The following is a 14971-nucleotide window of genomic DNA, read 5'->3' as shown; positions in this document are numbered from 1 at the left end:
AATAAAAAGCTAGCTGATAGCTGAAAAGTTAGATGTTAAAAAATGATGTTTGGTAAAACTAGCTGAAAGATATAAAATGACATAAAAAGGCATTGTTTCTATAATTAATTAATAGATATATTTAGAAATTTTTAGAAAAGCTATTCTAAGTAGCTTTTTAAAAAGCTAGCTTATATGCTACTTTTGACTTGTTAAACATGACAACTTAAAAAAAACTTGAAAAATAAACGAGCTTATCAGCTAGTTGTGGAGCGTCAAACCCAACCTTGTATAAAGAAATAAAGAAATACAACAAAGGACAATCAATTAACAAATAAGAAATAATCAATTAACAATAACAAAAGGAATTGAAAATAGAACCCACTAAACCATGATTACCTTTTGTGGAAGACTTTGAAACCCTCTTCCACAAACAATTCTTTTAAAACCCTATTGACATTACGGCATGTGTGACTTTTACACAACAAACGCATGTGTATTTTTCATAATGGATATCATGCAACTCTTCAAGCATGAATTAGAAGAAAAAAAAAAAAAAAAAAAAAAAAAAAAAAAAGTTGTTAGACAAAAATATACACACACCCCGCTTGTAGGTAACATATGGCAAAAATGATAAAATGACGCATACGATATATCTTTTTAACATTGATAAAAATTGCACGCCTTATAAGTATATATACATTATTTTTTATTGATTTTTTAATATTTTTTTGACCAAAAAAAAAGAATAAAACAAAAAAATAGACGTTGGCGACGACAGAACAAGTAAATGAAACTGAAGTGGGATTAAAATGATCAGGCAACTTGGAAATTATTAACGCGACAAAACCCCTTCTCGCACTGGGAAGAAATATCAGAGCAGCTTACAAATTATATTCAACAGAGAATTTTGATTCCATTTTCAACATGTATACCGGGACGAAAGGATCAAAGACTCCCACAGATTATGAACAATAGCATCATCCCTGGTTTAAACAAGTTTCCAATTTGAAAAAGTCCACCATCAATAATTGTGTGAAAATTACTCCATCATCACATGCTCATCTTCTTCGATCGACACGATCAACAGTGCCACAAACAAAGAGCTGATCGATCGAGTCTCCGGGCATCTTGCATTATACATATACATGGCGGACAAAAAGCAGCTCATATTGGTGGTTGAAGGTACCGCCGCTCTAGCTCCTTACTGGCGCACCATAGTCTCCGATTACCTCGAAAAAGTTATCAGGTATTCGTCTGGTCGTATTTTGGATTTAGGGATTTCAAATTACGTGTAATTGAAGGTCTAGGAAAGATTTTGTTGTTTCCTCCTTTTCATGGCTAGTGAAACACATTTCATTAATTCTATATATAACATCACCAATCATTAATTCATTATCATATGAATGGATTGAACATTGGGGGTATTTTGTTTGTGGTCTTTAGGGTTCTTGTGCATATATGTTTTTCTGTTGACTTTTTCTTATCTAATTGTTTGTTTTTTCATGTAGATCCTTCTGTGATAGTGAGTCTTTGGTAAGTTCAATCCATACATATATGTAACCTTTTTGTTGAATGTATCATTTATTTTTGGCGCTATATTGCTTCTATTAACTTACTTTCTCAACCTACAGAAACCATCTGGAACTATTGCTGAGCTGGCTCTTGTAGTATTCAATGCTCATGGATCTTTTAGCTGTGTGTATAAAAAAACCAAAATTTCCCTAAATTGTCATCAATCATTCTACTTAAATTTTGTGTTTTTGAGGTTTCAATATATGAATTTAAATGGCAGCTTGCTTAGTACAAAGGAGTGGGTGGATAAGAAATGCTGATTGTTTCTTTGAATGGCTATCAGCCATTCACTTCACTGGTGGTGGTTTTGGTGATGCTGCAACTGCTGAAGGACTTGGTGAAGCTTTAATGGTAGTATTTAAATTTAAACATAATTAATTTATGATTACTTAATTCATATCTTTTATTTTTACCAAAGGGGATTTAAATTTTTTACATTCTTTAACGAAACAGATGTTTCCTCCTCAAAATCAACACAATTTGGGTGTTGAAAGACATTGCATACTTGTGGCTGCAAGTAATCCGTATCCACTTATGCAAAAAACAGAAGCAAGTGATAATAATGAAGCACAATCAGAAAGTTGTTTTTCAGATGCTGAAACAGTAGCTAGAGCATTTGTTCAGGTATTAAATATTAATAAATAAATTTATATACAGATATTTGATTAATGATAAATATTTTTTTACTTATATGTATTTTTTGCATGTAGTGTTCCGTTTCTTTGTCGGTTATATGCCCGAAACAGCTTCCGAAACTCAAAGCAGTCTATAATGCGGTAATTAATGACTTACATTTTGTTTTTTTTTAATAAGTTTCTTATTTTGTTATTTAATATATTCCTTAAATTAATAATTGTATTTGATTTTTATAGGGAAAAAGGAACCCTTCAGCTGGTGATCCTACAATTGATATTGTGAAAAATCCACATTATCTTGTACTCATTTCAGAAACATTCTTGGAGGCTCTTGTTGCTTTAAGTCGTCGATCTGGAATTACAAATTTGCCCTCTCAAAATCCTCTAAAATCAGATGCAACTTCAGCTCCACCAGGTTTCTTGCAAATTCATGTTTATTAATTATTAACAATAATACAGCAGTTAATGTTGCTGTTGGTCTCACTCTCACACAACAAACAACAGGTGCAGTGCAATCAACAAAGTCAAAATATGTCAAAGTCTGGGAGGTATAAATATAAATTAATTAATTATTATTATTATTAATCTTTTATTTGGAAATTGGAATAATATAAGTGTGAGATAAATGATGCAGGGGAATTTATTCGGTCTGCGACGAGGCCAGCCTGTTTTTATTACCAGAATAGAAGTAAGTTTAAATATTATTTAATTTAATTCTTTTTAAAAAAAAAAAAAAAAAAACTTACGAATCTCAATTTTGAAAAACATGATAGGGGTACCTGAAGGCATCGGCTTCTGAAACGTGAGCCACTCATTACATAGTTTTATGGCAAATACCATAAAACTCACTACTTTTTCACGTGTAATTAGGAAACATTACATAGTTATATTTGTGGCTTTTATTATATTTGCCCTAGCTTTTAAGCAAAATGTTTGACTAATTTTGAAATACCTAAAATACCCTTTTCTCTCTCAGGCTTGCAGCAAATTGGCCACCAACAATGCATATAGTTCGAATTATATCTCAAGATCACATGAATTGTAGGCAATACGGGGCAATGGCTGATTTCCTAGTTTTTCGGGCAATGAATCAACACGGATTTCTAGGTCAACTGCAAGAAAAGAAGCTTTGTGCAGTGATTCGGCTGCCTTCACAAACGCTTTTACTCTCTGTTTCTGATAAAGCATGTCGATTAATTGGAATGGTTTTACCTGGGGTAGTAAGTAATTTACTTGGAATTACAGATATCCACTCGGCAACAGCTTCAACCACAACAGCAACAGCAGATTCAACAATTTGCTAAAAAAAAGATTTAGACGGAATGCCTAAAAAAATTAAAAGTTTGGTCAAAATTATAAAAAATAAGTTAGTGGGTCGTACTTGGGTTAAGATCTGGGGCCAATTCAAGTTTTAGCCCAAGCCCGGACCCGTGTTTTGTGACCCGACTGATTTTCAGGTTGCCAAACAGGTCTTAATTTTTTTTAAGAATTGGTCACTCGACCGTTGAAATATTTGGATTTTCAATTTGGTGTCTGCAACACTCAAAGCACACATTCATTTTGCAATATATATATATATATATATATATATATATATATATATATATATATATATATATATATATATATATATATATATATATATATATATATATATATAGGGTTAGGTTATTTTGTTTTTACTAAGTATTGTGTGTCAGAATGCACAGATCTGGACCAATTGATGAAATTAATCAATGGATATGATTTGAGAGTGTATGATATTACAATGGGGTAACATGTAGCATATAATCACACAATTTTAACCAAAAGGGTATTTTGGACAATTAATTACATTTATAAAAGGAAATTTTCGGATTTTTAGGGATGATTAATTATCCTAATTTAAAAAAAAAAATCTGAATTTTTTAATTAATTCAATTTCAATTTTTTACCAATTTTATTCTGTTAGAATATTTTTTGTTAGAATGATGCTCTTTCAGAATTTTATTCTAATAGAATATTATTTTGTTAGAATGATAGAATGCAAACCATAAACTAGTAAATATATTTTCGATTTTATTCTTGCAGAATATATTTCCAATGCAAATATTTGATTTGAGACATAAAAAACAAATTCATTCATATTCATACAGACTAATATCCTTATACATTTAAAATAGTTATACATATTCTAAAAGAATATCATCAAAGATGAATAAAATTCTTGAAAAATAGCATTCTTGAATATACAATTATTGAACAAATACACTTGATCTTCTTCAGTGGTCTGTATAATCCACTTGATCTTCGCATATATACTTGTTGTTGAACTCGATTCCAAATATTTTTCTTGTATAATCAATATTGAATTCCTTCTCTATGCAATTCTGAAAGAATAAGATACATTACTCGTTAGTATTACCCGTTAAACAAATATACTAGTTAACAAACATTCGTAAAGACATTCTAATAGAATACATTTATATAAATAAATTCTGATAGAAAACATTATAAAATGCACTTAAATAACATTCTTTTAAAAATCTTTTGTGAATAATAGGCATCAAATTGATGATTGTTACTAACATCATTCTAAAAAACATTCTGCAAGAATGATTCATTTAAGCTGTAACTAAAAAAAACATACAATAAATTTTAAAGTACACAATACAACCATTCTAATAGAATGTTGCAGACATTGAAATTCTATCAAAATACATATAAACAATTAACCAAAATTCTATCATAATGCATATAAACAATTAACAATTCTAATAGAATGTGGCAGACATTGAAATTCATTTACACAAGTATCTGAATTCCAATTGAAATTCTTACTAACAATTAACAAATGGTTTATTTTTACACCAAATAACATGATCATAACCAGTAAAAAAACCTAGATTTCAACTATGCATTTTATCGAACACTTGGTGTGCTTCTTCAATTTCTTAAAAAAAAATTAGTGAGAGTCTTATCAATTCAATTTCTTGGTGGTCAAGAACTCGAGATACAACTAAAAAAACATGTTATGATTAGTACAAGAGCATACCAATTTAGTTTCTTGGTGGTGTCGTTGACGACCTAAAATCCACTGTTACCTTTGTTTTCACCTCCTTTTGTAGACTCCACAACAGGCACCGAGAACCTCTTCACTGCCATCTGCTGCTGTTGCTTTTCCCCAATTTCTATTCAACAGATTGATTTAGTTCACACACAAAATCAATTAATAAGATTAGAATCGATTTTGATGACAGATGACTCGATTAGCGATAAACAATTTCATGGAATCAATATTTTCCTCATCCTCCTCCTTCGAATCGGTGAATCAATGGAAGTGCTTCCCGATTTCTGATTCCAATCGTGCTTCTCCTCCTTAATCCGACGAAGATGAGCACAGGGGGATCTTCCCCTTGATCTTCTTTGCTGCCGACGACGGGAGAGGAACGAAGAACCATTGAGTGCCTTCCTTCGCATCTTCCGCCATTTAAGAATTTTTCAATCGCATCTTCCGTTTGGTGAACTAGGAGTGAAAAAGGTTTGAGGATTCTGGAGGTTTTATTAGACACGATTTAAGAGAGAGGCTAGGTCAAATATACTTATTCTATTTCCTTAATTGCAAGATTTAATTAAATGATTTCCTTAATTAAAAGTATAAAAGGTCCAAAATACCCTTAAATGATTTATTTAATTGTTTATTATTTCTTGGATTCTCAATGGTGCATTTAGGCACACAATACTTGAGAAAAACATTTGAACCTAGCTCTCTCTCTCTCTCTCTCTCTCTCTCTCTCTCTATATATATATATATATATATATATATATATATATATATATATTCATTTTGTTAGTCGAGTTGCATTTGGGGATATTCAATTCCTATTAAAATATAAATTGTAAAGTTTCTATAATTTAAAAGTAAAATGAAAATCAACCTTGGTTCTTATTATGGGAATGTATATGTTTCTACTTATTTCTATGACGTCATTGGTGGTGTGGGTGTCCATAGTTAAGCCTCAATGGTTAAGTTAGGGGTTGTTTGATAGTTAGTGATTAAATCAGATATGACTGAGTTAGAAGTCTGATCGGGTCTAAAGCTGACTGAATCTATATCTAACTAAAATTATATTGTTTGATTATATGTCTGACTGACTGAGCTGAATGAATGAATGATAAAAATGACAAGTTTACCTTTAAATTATGATATATTATTTTATCATATTAATTTTCATATTTCTATTTTGATTAATTTCTCATTTAGCTTTTACCAATTAATTATTATAGTTGTCACTTTTACCATTTTTTAAATTTATTTATTAATAATTTAATTATAAAAGAAAAGAAAAATATGTGAACTTCAAGTCCCATCCCACCTAAAACTACATCTCTATCTCTATTTTTTCTCATCTTATTTCAAAGGAACCTCAACCATAAAACTCATCTGCTCATAATCTAGTAATATACTTCATCATATCCCTTCCTCTCATACCCGTACTCTCGTCGTGGTGTGTATATCATCGAGTCAAACAAAGAACAAATCAAGAATTGAGTTCCAACCTTACAGGTTTGATTTTTGAGGAAGATCCGAATATTTTTTATTTTGGGATTTGGAGATTCTTGGTATGTATTATCATCAAGGAAGACCAGAATCTAAATTACTCCATTATTGAAACTCTCGATGACATCAACCTGAGCCTAGGATCTCAAGACGGAAATATTGTGTTCTCCGATTTTTAGATTTGTCAACAATTGTATTTTTCCTTTAGATGGGTCCAAGCATTCACAGTTTTTCCATAAATTTGGTGTGTCCTCATCTTCCTATGCCAGAAACCCTTTGATTTTGATTTTTGTCTGCAGTGTTGATGGGTAGAATGGGGGGCAAAGGACGTCTTTTTTTCTTCATTAGTTGGTCATCTATATTTTTTGGGTGGATCGAGTCAGAGCTACTTGATGGGTCAGATAAATATCAAACACTCTGACCGGACCGAGTCAGACAAAACGTCTGACCGGACCCGATCAACACCAAATAAAACAACCCCTTAAAGATGTGAGCGCATTTGTTCATAATATATGTACATTAGATGGTTGAGGAATGAAAAAATGTGACAAAAAAGGTTTTAGGGGTAATAAACGTTAAAACTGGAAAAATGATCATTATTGCAAAAGAAAAACATAACTAATGTTAATTAAAATTTTCATTTAATATTATGATATATTTATGGGTAAATAGCACAAAAAACACTATTTTTACTCAGAAATTCGATTTTGACACCGTGTTATTTTTTGTGTCAATTTTGACACTGTGTTTTCCAATTTTTACAATTCTGACCACTTGACCGGTTAACCAGGTTACATGATGACGTGTCAGTTTTGATGACGTGGCGTGCTGACATGATATGCTGACGTGTCAAAATTGATTTTTTTTCCACAAAAAATACTAAGTTTTTACTTTTTTTCGATTTTGACACTAAGTTTAATTTTTTATTTCAATTTTGACACTATGTTTTTTTTTGTTCTAATCGAACATCATTTATCAAATTTTGTTTAATTTTGTCTATTTTCCATTTGAAACCGTATAAATATATTTTTTATTACATTTTAAACCGTATAAACATATTTTTTTCGTTTAAAACACATTTTTATTTAAATACAAAATGTTTTTTTTCTTACATTCAAAGCATTAGTTATATCATGAGAATCAAACTAAACATAAACTTCTAATAAGATGTAAAAATTTGATGGGTTGCAAACTTGATATCTGAGTTTTGATCAACTACACGCCTCCAAACCTTCAAACACATTTTAAAGTTGCATATTTAATATAAAATACAATTTTTATATAACTAATATATATATTTATATATAAAAATATGGTTTGAGTGTAAAAAAATATATTTATACAAAACTATGGTTTTTAAATGAAAAAAAAAAACATTTTTATACGGTTTAAATGTATTAAAAAATATTTATGCGGTTTCAAATAATAAATTGTCAACATTGAACAAAATTAGAAAAAATGATGTTCGATTTGGAACAAAAAAACGTAGTGTCATCATATAATGTCAGCATGTCATGTCATCAAAACTGACACATCATCATGCCACGTCAGTATGTAACCTGGTTAACCAGTCAAGTGGTTAGAATTGTAACGAATTGGAAAACACAGTGTCAAAATTGACACAAAAAATAACACGGTGTCAAAATCGAATTTCTGTGTAAAATAGTGTTTTTTATGCCATTTACCCTATATTTATATAATAATAAGGGAGGAGTCCAACATATTTAACCCATTGTCATATCAGGCTTTTTTGTTTTTTGTTTTTTTTTCAACACCAAAAATACAGGGAAACACATTTTTTCCAACTCATTCAATCCTTTCAATTTTTAATTTTAAAATAAACACAAACTAATAAAAACCATATAAAAATAATTTACAAAACATATAAAACTAAGGTGTTTGGCTAATCTTATTAAAATAACTTATTAGTTTATTTACGGTTCCACATCATTACAAGTTAAGAAAATGTTTGGATAAAAATAGTTTATTCTGGTAGCCATTGCATGAGAGAGAGAGAGAGAGAGAGAGAGAGAGAGAGAACTCACATATTAGGGATGACAATTGATGACACGACACGATAAAAATACATGATACGAAACAAAATTAAGACGAAATTGAAATTTGAATTCGTGTTCATGTCAAGTATATAAAAAACACAACGTTGTGTTGTGTTATGTTCGTGTTCAAAATTCGACACGAAATTGACAAGATTTAGAATTTGTCAGTTGGGTTTTTCGTGTTTGTCGTGTTATGTATGATTATATATTAATTAAATAAATGAATTGTTATATTATGTCATCTTTATCTTGTCGTGTCGTGTCGTGTTTGTTGTTTTTTTTAATCAGTTCGTTTCATGTTAGTTGAAAAGAACACGACATCATGTCGTGTCGTTTTCGTGTTACAAAGAAACATTGGTGTGTCGTGTTAGACAAAAAACGACACGATGATCCGATTTGCTACTCCTACCGCATATCACCCCACCAACCTTGACCCGTTGGTGAGGGATTCACGTCTTGGAAGTACCTCCCCCAACCCACTCACAATTCCCTCCTCCCTAGTAATAAATGGTCTTTTAAGTAGGTATTTACCATTTACATGAAGAGCTTTTTATGTGGTCACTCCAACTATTTAGTAAATATTTAGTAAATGTAACCTCTTAATATTCTCTCTAGCAAATTAATTAAACTATCATCTTATTTTGATTTATATTACTTTAATGTCTAATATAACAATGTATGTTGACTTTACATAAGTTAATCCTCCATTTGGCAAACTATTTAGGTCAACTAGATTCCTCCAAAAGTAATATCGGAAATCACCCTCATGGAGTGTCACAACGGATGCGTATATATACGTTTAGTGTTCATATCAGGGCCGGTCCTGAAAAATGAAATATTCTTAAAGGCCCAGGACGAACAAGAAAAAAGGACCCTTATCTTTATTATAATTTTGCTCCCCCTCTAAGCCCCCCATGGTTCATATATATTAATAATTTAATGAAATTTATGTAGTTATATCAATCAAGTAAAATAAGAAACACATATTTCTAAGTACGATGCTTAATTGCAAATTCACAGTGAAAATTTCATCTTTCTTACACGTTCATAATTAGATAAACTATAAATCGATTTAAATCAATTTCAAAGAAAATAAAGAGAATAAAAACTACTATATAGAAAAAAAAAAATAGTAACATATATGTTGGTTTCTAAGAGATATTAACAAATCTCATGTTTTTCAAGTTCAACTGTTGCATATCTACAAAACCAAAAACTTTAGAACTTCAATATAAAATTCAGCGAGAAAGAACAAACGTAAGGAATTCAATCAATTATATATATATATATATATATATATATATATATATATATATATATATATATATATATATATATATATATATATATATATATAAAGAATTTCAAATTCAAAACATCAAACAATTTGACAATACTAAGTAATGTAAAATCGGATAAAAGCTCATAAATGACAAAATCTACCCAAATGTGACACCAAAAAAAAAAGACTCTAGGGTAAAACTGATAATTTCCTGCAAATTTAAGAGCGTTTGTAACATTAAACCCATAAATAAATATCATTTTTTTTAAAATAAAAATAAAATAAATAGATGTTGGCGACGACAGAACTAGTAAATGAGGCTGAAGTGGGATTGAAAAGAAAGATTAGAGCTTGGAAATTATTAACGCGACAAATTTCATTCGAGGAGTTTCGCTTCGTATAAGTTATACCAGGGCACAAACCCCTTCGTGCATTGGGGAGAAAAGATCAGAGCAGCTTAGAAATTATATTCAACAGAGTTTTGATTCCATGTTCAACGTCTATACCGGGACGAAAGGGTCAAAGACCCCCACAGGTTATGAACAATAGCAGCATCCATGGTTTAAACAAGTTTCAATTTGAAAAAGTCCACCATAATTGTGTGAGAAAATTGCTCTAATACGTGTGTATCTTCTTCGATTGAGACGATTAATAGTGCCACAACAAAAAGCTGATCGATCGAGTCTCTGGGCGTCTGGCTGTTATACATATACATGGCGGACAAAAAGCAGCTCATATTGGTGGTTGAAGGTACCGCCGCTCTAGGTCCTTACTGGCGCACTATAGTCTCCGATTACCTCGAAAAAGTTATCAGGTACTCTTATGGTCGTATTTTGGATTTAGGGATTTCAAATTACGTAATATTCGTAGATTTACCCCCTTTCTGTGGCTAGTGCCCAAACCTAGGATGTTATGATTTATCGAGTTCTTAATTGGTTTGTCCAATTGACCTACAGTAATTGTTTTCAATCGTAGTGTAATTAGGTTTATGGGTCATGTTCATGGAAGTTGAAACACATCTCATTAATTCTAAATATATATCACCAATCATAATCATATCTATGGATGAACATTGGGGGTATTTTGTTTGTAGTCTTTAGGGTTCTTGTGTATGTTTTTCCGTTGACACCTCTCTTCTAATTGTTTGTTTTTTCACGCAGGTCCTTCTGTGATAGTGAGTCTTTGGTAAGTCTCTCTTTGTTAATCTAAGCATCACTTCACAATGTCCATCATCATTCCTTTGCTTTACAAGATTTCATGGCATATACTATGACTAAGTTTCTATATTGCTCAATTTTTTATTCTTTACCCTCTGAATAGAAGCAATCTTACTATTTCAACATTACAAAAACAACGTATAACAACATAGCATATATATATATATATATATATATATATATATATATATATATATATATATATATATATATATATATATATGTAACCTTTTATTGAATGTATCATTTATTTTCGTGCCTATTAACTTAAAAATCTTTTACTTTTTCAACATACAGAAACCATCTGGGACTATTACCGAGCTGGCACTTATAATATTCAATGCTCACGGATCTTTTAGCTGTGCGTATAACGTATCTGTATTACTATTCTCATTTCATTAACTTTTATAAAAAAACAAATCTTTCCCCAAATTTTATGTTTTTGAGGTTTCTATGATTTTAAATATCAGCTTGCTTAGTACAAAGGAGTGGGTGGACAAGAAATGTTGATTACTTCTTTGAATGGCTATCAGCCATTCACTTCACTGGTGGTGGTTTTTGTGATGCTGCAATTGCTGAAGGACTTGGTGAAGCTTTAATGGTATTTAAATTTATACATAATTAATTTCTGATTACTTCATGTCTTTTATTTTTACCAAAGGGGATTTAAATTTTTTACATTGTTTAACAAACAGATGTTTCCTCCCCAAAACATATCCCAAAATCAACACAATTTAGGTGTTCAAAGACATTGCATACTTGTAGCTGCAAGTAATCCTTATCCACTTCCAACACCAGTTTATCGACCCCCAATGCAAAAAATAGAACCAACTGATAACAATGAAGCACAATCAGAAAGTCGTTTATCAGATGCTGAAACTATAGCTAAAGCATTTGCTCAGGTATTAAACTATTGAAAATAAATAAATTTATATACAGATATTTAATTAATGTTACATGTTTTTACACTTCTATGTATTTTTTTGTAGCAGTGTTCTGTTTCTTTATCAGTTATATGCCCTAAACAGCTTCCGAAACTCAAAGCAGTCTATAATGCGGTAATTAATGACTTACATTTTGTTTTTTTTAATAAGTTTCTTATTTTGTTATATAATATATTCCTTAAATTATTAATTGTATTTGATTTTTATAGGGAAAAAGGAACCCTTCCTCAGCTGATCCTACAATTGATATTGTGAAAAATCCACATTATCTTGTACTCATTTCAGAAACATTCTTGGAGGCTCGTGCTGCTTTAAGTCGATCAGGAATTACGAATTTGCCCTCTCAAAATCCTATAAAAGTAGATTCAACTTCAATTCCTCCTGTTTCAGCCCCTCCTCCATCTTCAGTTCCACCAGGTTTTCTTTCAAATTCATGTTTATATCATTTCTTTTTAGTTAATATAAACATTTATTTATTTATTTATTTATTTGTTTTTATATACAGCAAATGGGCCCATGATGAATAGACAAGCAGTTCCTGTAGGAAACATTCCTCCTGCAACTGTGAAAGTCGTAAGTTCCATTGAAAACCTTTTTTTTTTAAAACAGAAAAGGGTATTTTGGTAATTTTAGAAAAAAAATTTCAGGAGCCAACAACGGTTACTTCAATGCCACCTGTACCGATACCTATACCTGCACCATCATTCCAACACGTGCCAGCTGTCCCACGTCCTACACCACCAATGCAAATGTCATCACCATTATCTGTTTCACAAGAAATGTTATCAAGTAATGATGGAATCCAAGATATGAAGCCAATTGTGAGTAATATACAGCCACCTATGCGTCCAGCTGTCACTGTAAATCATAACATTCTCAACAACTTATCACAAGTAAGAAGCATCAACCAAGCAGCCATTGCTGGAGGAACATCCATGGTAATACCAAATCCCATGGCTGTGCATATGTCCAACATGATATCAAGCGGAATGGCATCCACAATTCCCGTGATCTCATCTTCGCAATCAGGGATTCCATCGATGGTGGGGTCCGTGACCGCACAGGTGGCATCGACTGTCCCTGGTTCTTTTGCTTCGGCTACATCGAATATTTCACAACCGATTCAAGGAAGCGTTGGAATGGGTAATTCCGTTCCGGGGATGAGTCAAGGGACCATTCCTGGGTCGCAAATGGTGCAGAGTGGAATGGGAATGAGTCAGAATAATATGATGAGTGGTGTAGTAGGTGTAGGTCAATCAGGTAGCGGAACCGGAACCGGAACTGGAACCGGAACCGGAACGGGAACCATGACTGGAATGGGATCAATGATGCCGACTCCGGTGATGACTCAGCAACAAGTACAAGGAATGCAATCTGGTGGTCTGAATAATAATAATAATAATAACAATAATAATAATAATAATAATAACAATAATAATAATAATAATAATAATAATAATAATAATAATAATACAGCAGCTAATGTTGGTCTCACACAACAATCAACAGGTGCATTGCAATCAGCACAGTCAAAATATGTCAAAGTCTGGGAGGTATAAATATAAATTAATTATTATAATTATTAATCTTTTATATGGAAATTGGAATAATATAAGTGTGAGATAAATGATGCAGGGGAATTTATCGGGTCAGAGACAAGGCCAGCCTGTATTTATTACAAGATTAGAAGTTAGTTTAATTATATTATTTAATTTAATTTGTCTCAAAAAAAAAAAAAAAAAAAAAAACTTACGAATTTTGTTTTTTAAAAATATTGTAGGGGTACCGGAGTGCATCGGCTTCAGAATCGTAAGTCACCCATGACATAACATCACATAGTATTTAATCAAAAATGTTTGACTCTGACTATTATTGAAATACCTAAAATACCCTTTTATCTCTCTCTCTTAGGCTTGCAGCAAATTGGCCACCAACAATGCAAATAGTGCGACTTATATCTCAAGATCACATGAACAACAAGTAAGCTTGACCAAAATTCTTTTTTTTTTTTTGTCATATTAAATATTTAAATTTAAATTCCAGGCAATATGTGGGAAAAGCAGATTTCCTAGTTTTTCGGGCAATGAATCAACATGGATTCCTCGGTCAACTGCAAGAAAAGAAGCTTTGTGCAGTGATTCAGCTGCCTTCACAAACGCTTTTACTCTCTGTTTCTGATAAAGCATGTAGACTAATTGGAATGCTTTTCCCTGGGGTAAGTAAATTGTCATTTTTATCCTTATTTACATAAAATTAAAAATAAAAAAAATTGTTTATAATTAATTTTATTTGGTGTCAGGACATGGTGGTGTTTAAGCCACAGATATCGGGTCAACAACCACAACCACAACAGCTTCAACCGCAACAGCACCCGCAAATGCAACAGCAACAGCAACAGCAACAGCAGCAACACCTGCAGCAGATTCCGGCACAGGGGCAGCAACAGCAGCAGGCGGCACCACCACAACAGCAGCAGATGGTGGGGACAGGGATGAATCAAGGGTATGTTCAAGGTCCTGGAGGGAGGACACAAATGGTGGTGTCTCAAGGACAGGTGTCATCTCAAGGCCCACAAAGCATGTCCAGTGGGAGCTTTATTAACTAACTCATATATAAATATATATAAATAAATTGCATCTATGTTTTATGTTTGTGTTTGTGTTTTTTGTCCCACACTCCCTACTATTTAATTTGAACCTATTATTAGATTTGTTTATGAAAATAAGACTCCTATTAAATCTA

The 14971-nt window shown here is 31.6% G+C and overlaps 2 protein-coding genes across 5 annotated transcripts; both read left to right on the top strand.

Annotated features, from left to right (window-relative positions):
- The first annotated feature begins 759 nt into the window (after window positions 1–759).
- Window positions 760–3714, top strand: LOC145041374 (mediator of RNA polymerase II transcription subunit 25-like). Its single transcript, XM_078989404.1, has 11 exons — window positions 760–1228; window positions 1491–1515; window positions 1614–1677; window positions 1775–1905; window positions 2008–2178; window positions 2265–2330; window positions 2427–2604; window positions 2694–2737; window positions 2824–2877; window positions 2963–2991; window positions 3166–3714. Exons 1-11 carry the CDS (start codon window positions 1128–1130, stop codon window positions 3491–3493), a joined length of 1191 nt encoding a protein of 396 aa, XP_078845530.1. The 5' UTR covers window positions 760–1127; the 3' UTR covers window positions 3494–3714.
- Window positions 3715–10373: 6659 nt separating this feature from the next.
- Window positions 10374–14971, top strand: LOC145041373 (mediator of RNA polymerase II transcription subunit 25-like). Of its 4 annotated transcripts, none has more exons than XM_078989403.1 (15): window positions 10374–10882; window positions 11229–11253; window positions 11583–11646; window positions 11756–11886; window positions 11981–12187; window positions 12275–12343; window positions 12439–12646; window positions 12735–12802; window positions 12877–13606; window positions 13739–13782; window positions 13865–13918; window positions 14010–14038; window positions 14141–14209; window positions 14273–14444; window positions 14529–14971. In XM_078989403.1, the coding sequence occupies exons 1-15, from the start codon at window positions 10782–10784 to the stop codon at window positions 14832–14834; spliced, it is 2277 nt and encodes a 758-aa protein (XP_078845529.1). In that variant the 5' UTR covers window positions 10374–10781; the 3' UTR covers window positions 14835–14971. The 4 variants fall into 4 exon arrangements, with proteins under 4 accessions (XP_078845529.1, XP_078845528.1, XP_078845527.1 ...); XM_078989402.1 differs by having other exon boundaries at window positions 12877–13609; XM_078989401.1 differs by having other exon boundaries at window positions 12278–12343; window positions 12877–13782.

Source organism: Lactuca saligna, chromosome 4 (genome assembly GCF_052625555.1).
Source record: "Lactuca saligna cultivar CGN05327 chromosome 4, ASM5262555v1, whole genome shotgun sequence".
In the NCBI taxonomy this organism is placed as follows: Eukaryota; Viridiplantae; Streptophyta; class Magnoliopsida; order Asterales; family Asteraceae; genus Lactuca; species Lactuca saligna.
The sequence above is the reverse complement of the archived record's forward strand: the minus strand, read 5'-3'. Positions and strand labels throughout refer to the sequence as shown.

Bases quoted from the DNA above. Each gene is read 5' to 3' on its own strand.
- LOC145041373 (XM_078989400.1), top strand. From the start codon at position 10,782: ATGGCGGACAAAAAGCAGCTCATATTGGTGGTTGAAGGTACCGCCGCT. The intron at 11,254-11,582 runs GTAAGTCTCTCT...TTCAACATACAG, and splicing joins TCTGTGATAGTGAGTCTTTG to AAACCATCTGGGACTATTAC. The intron at 11,647-11,755 runs GTGCGTATAACG...TTTAAATATCAG, and splicing joins TGCTCACGGATCTTTTAGCT to CTTGCTTAGTACAAAGGAGT.
- LOC145041374 (XM_078989404.1), top strand. From the start codon at position 1,128: ATGGCGGACAAAAAGCAGCTCATATTGGTGGTTGAAGGTACCGCCGCT. The intron at 1,229-1,490 runs GTATTCGTCTGG...TTTTTCATGTAG, and splicing joins TACCTCGAAAAAGTTATCAG to ATCCTTCTGTGATAGTGAGT. The intron at 1,906-2,007 runs GTAGTATTTAAA...TTAACGAAACAG, and splicing joins GACTTGGTGAAGCTTTAATG to ATGTTTCCTCCTCAAAATCA.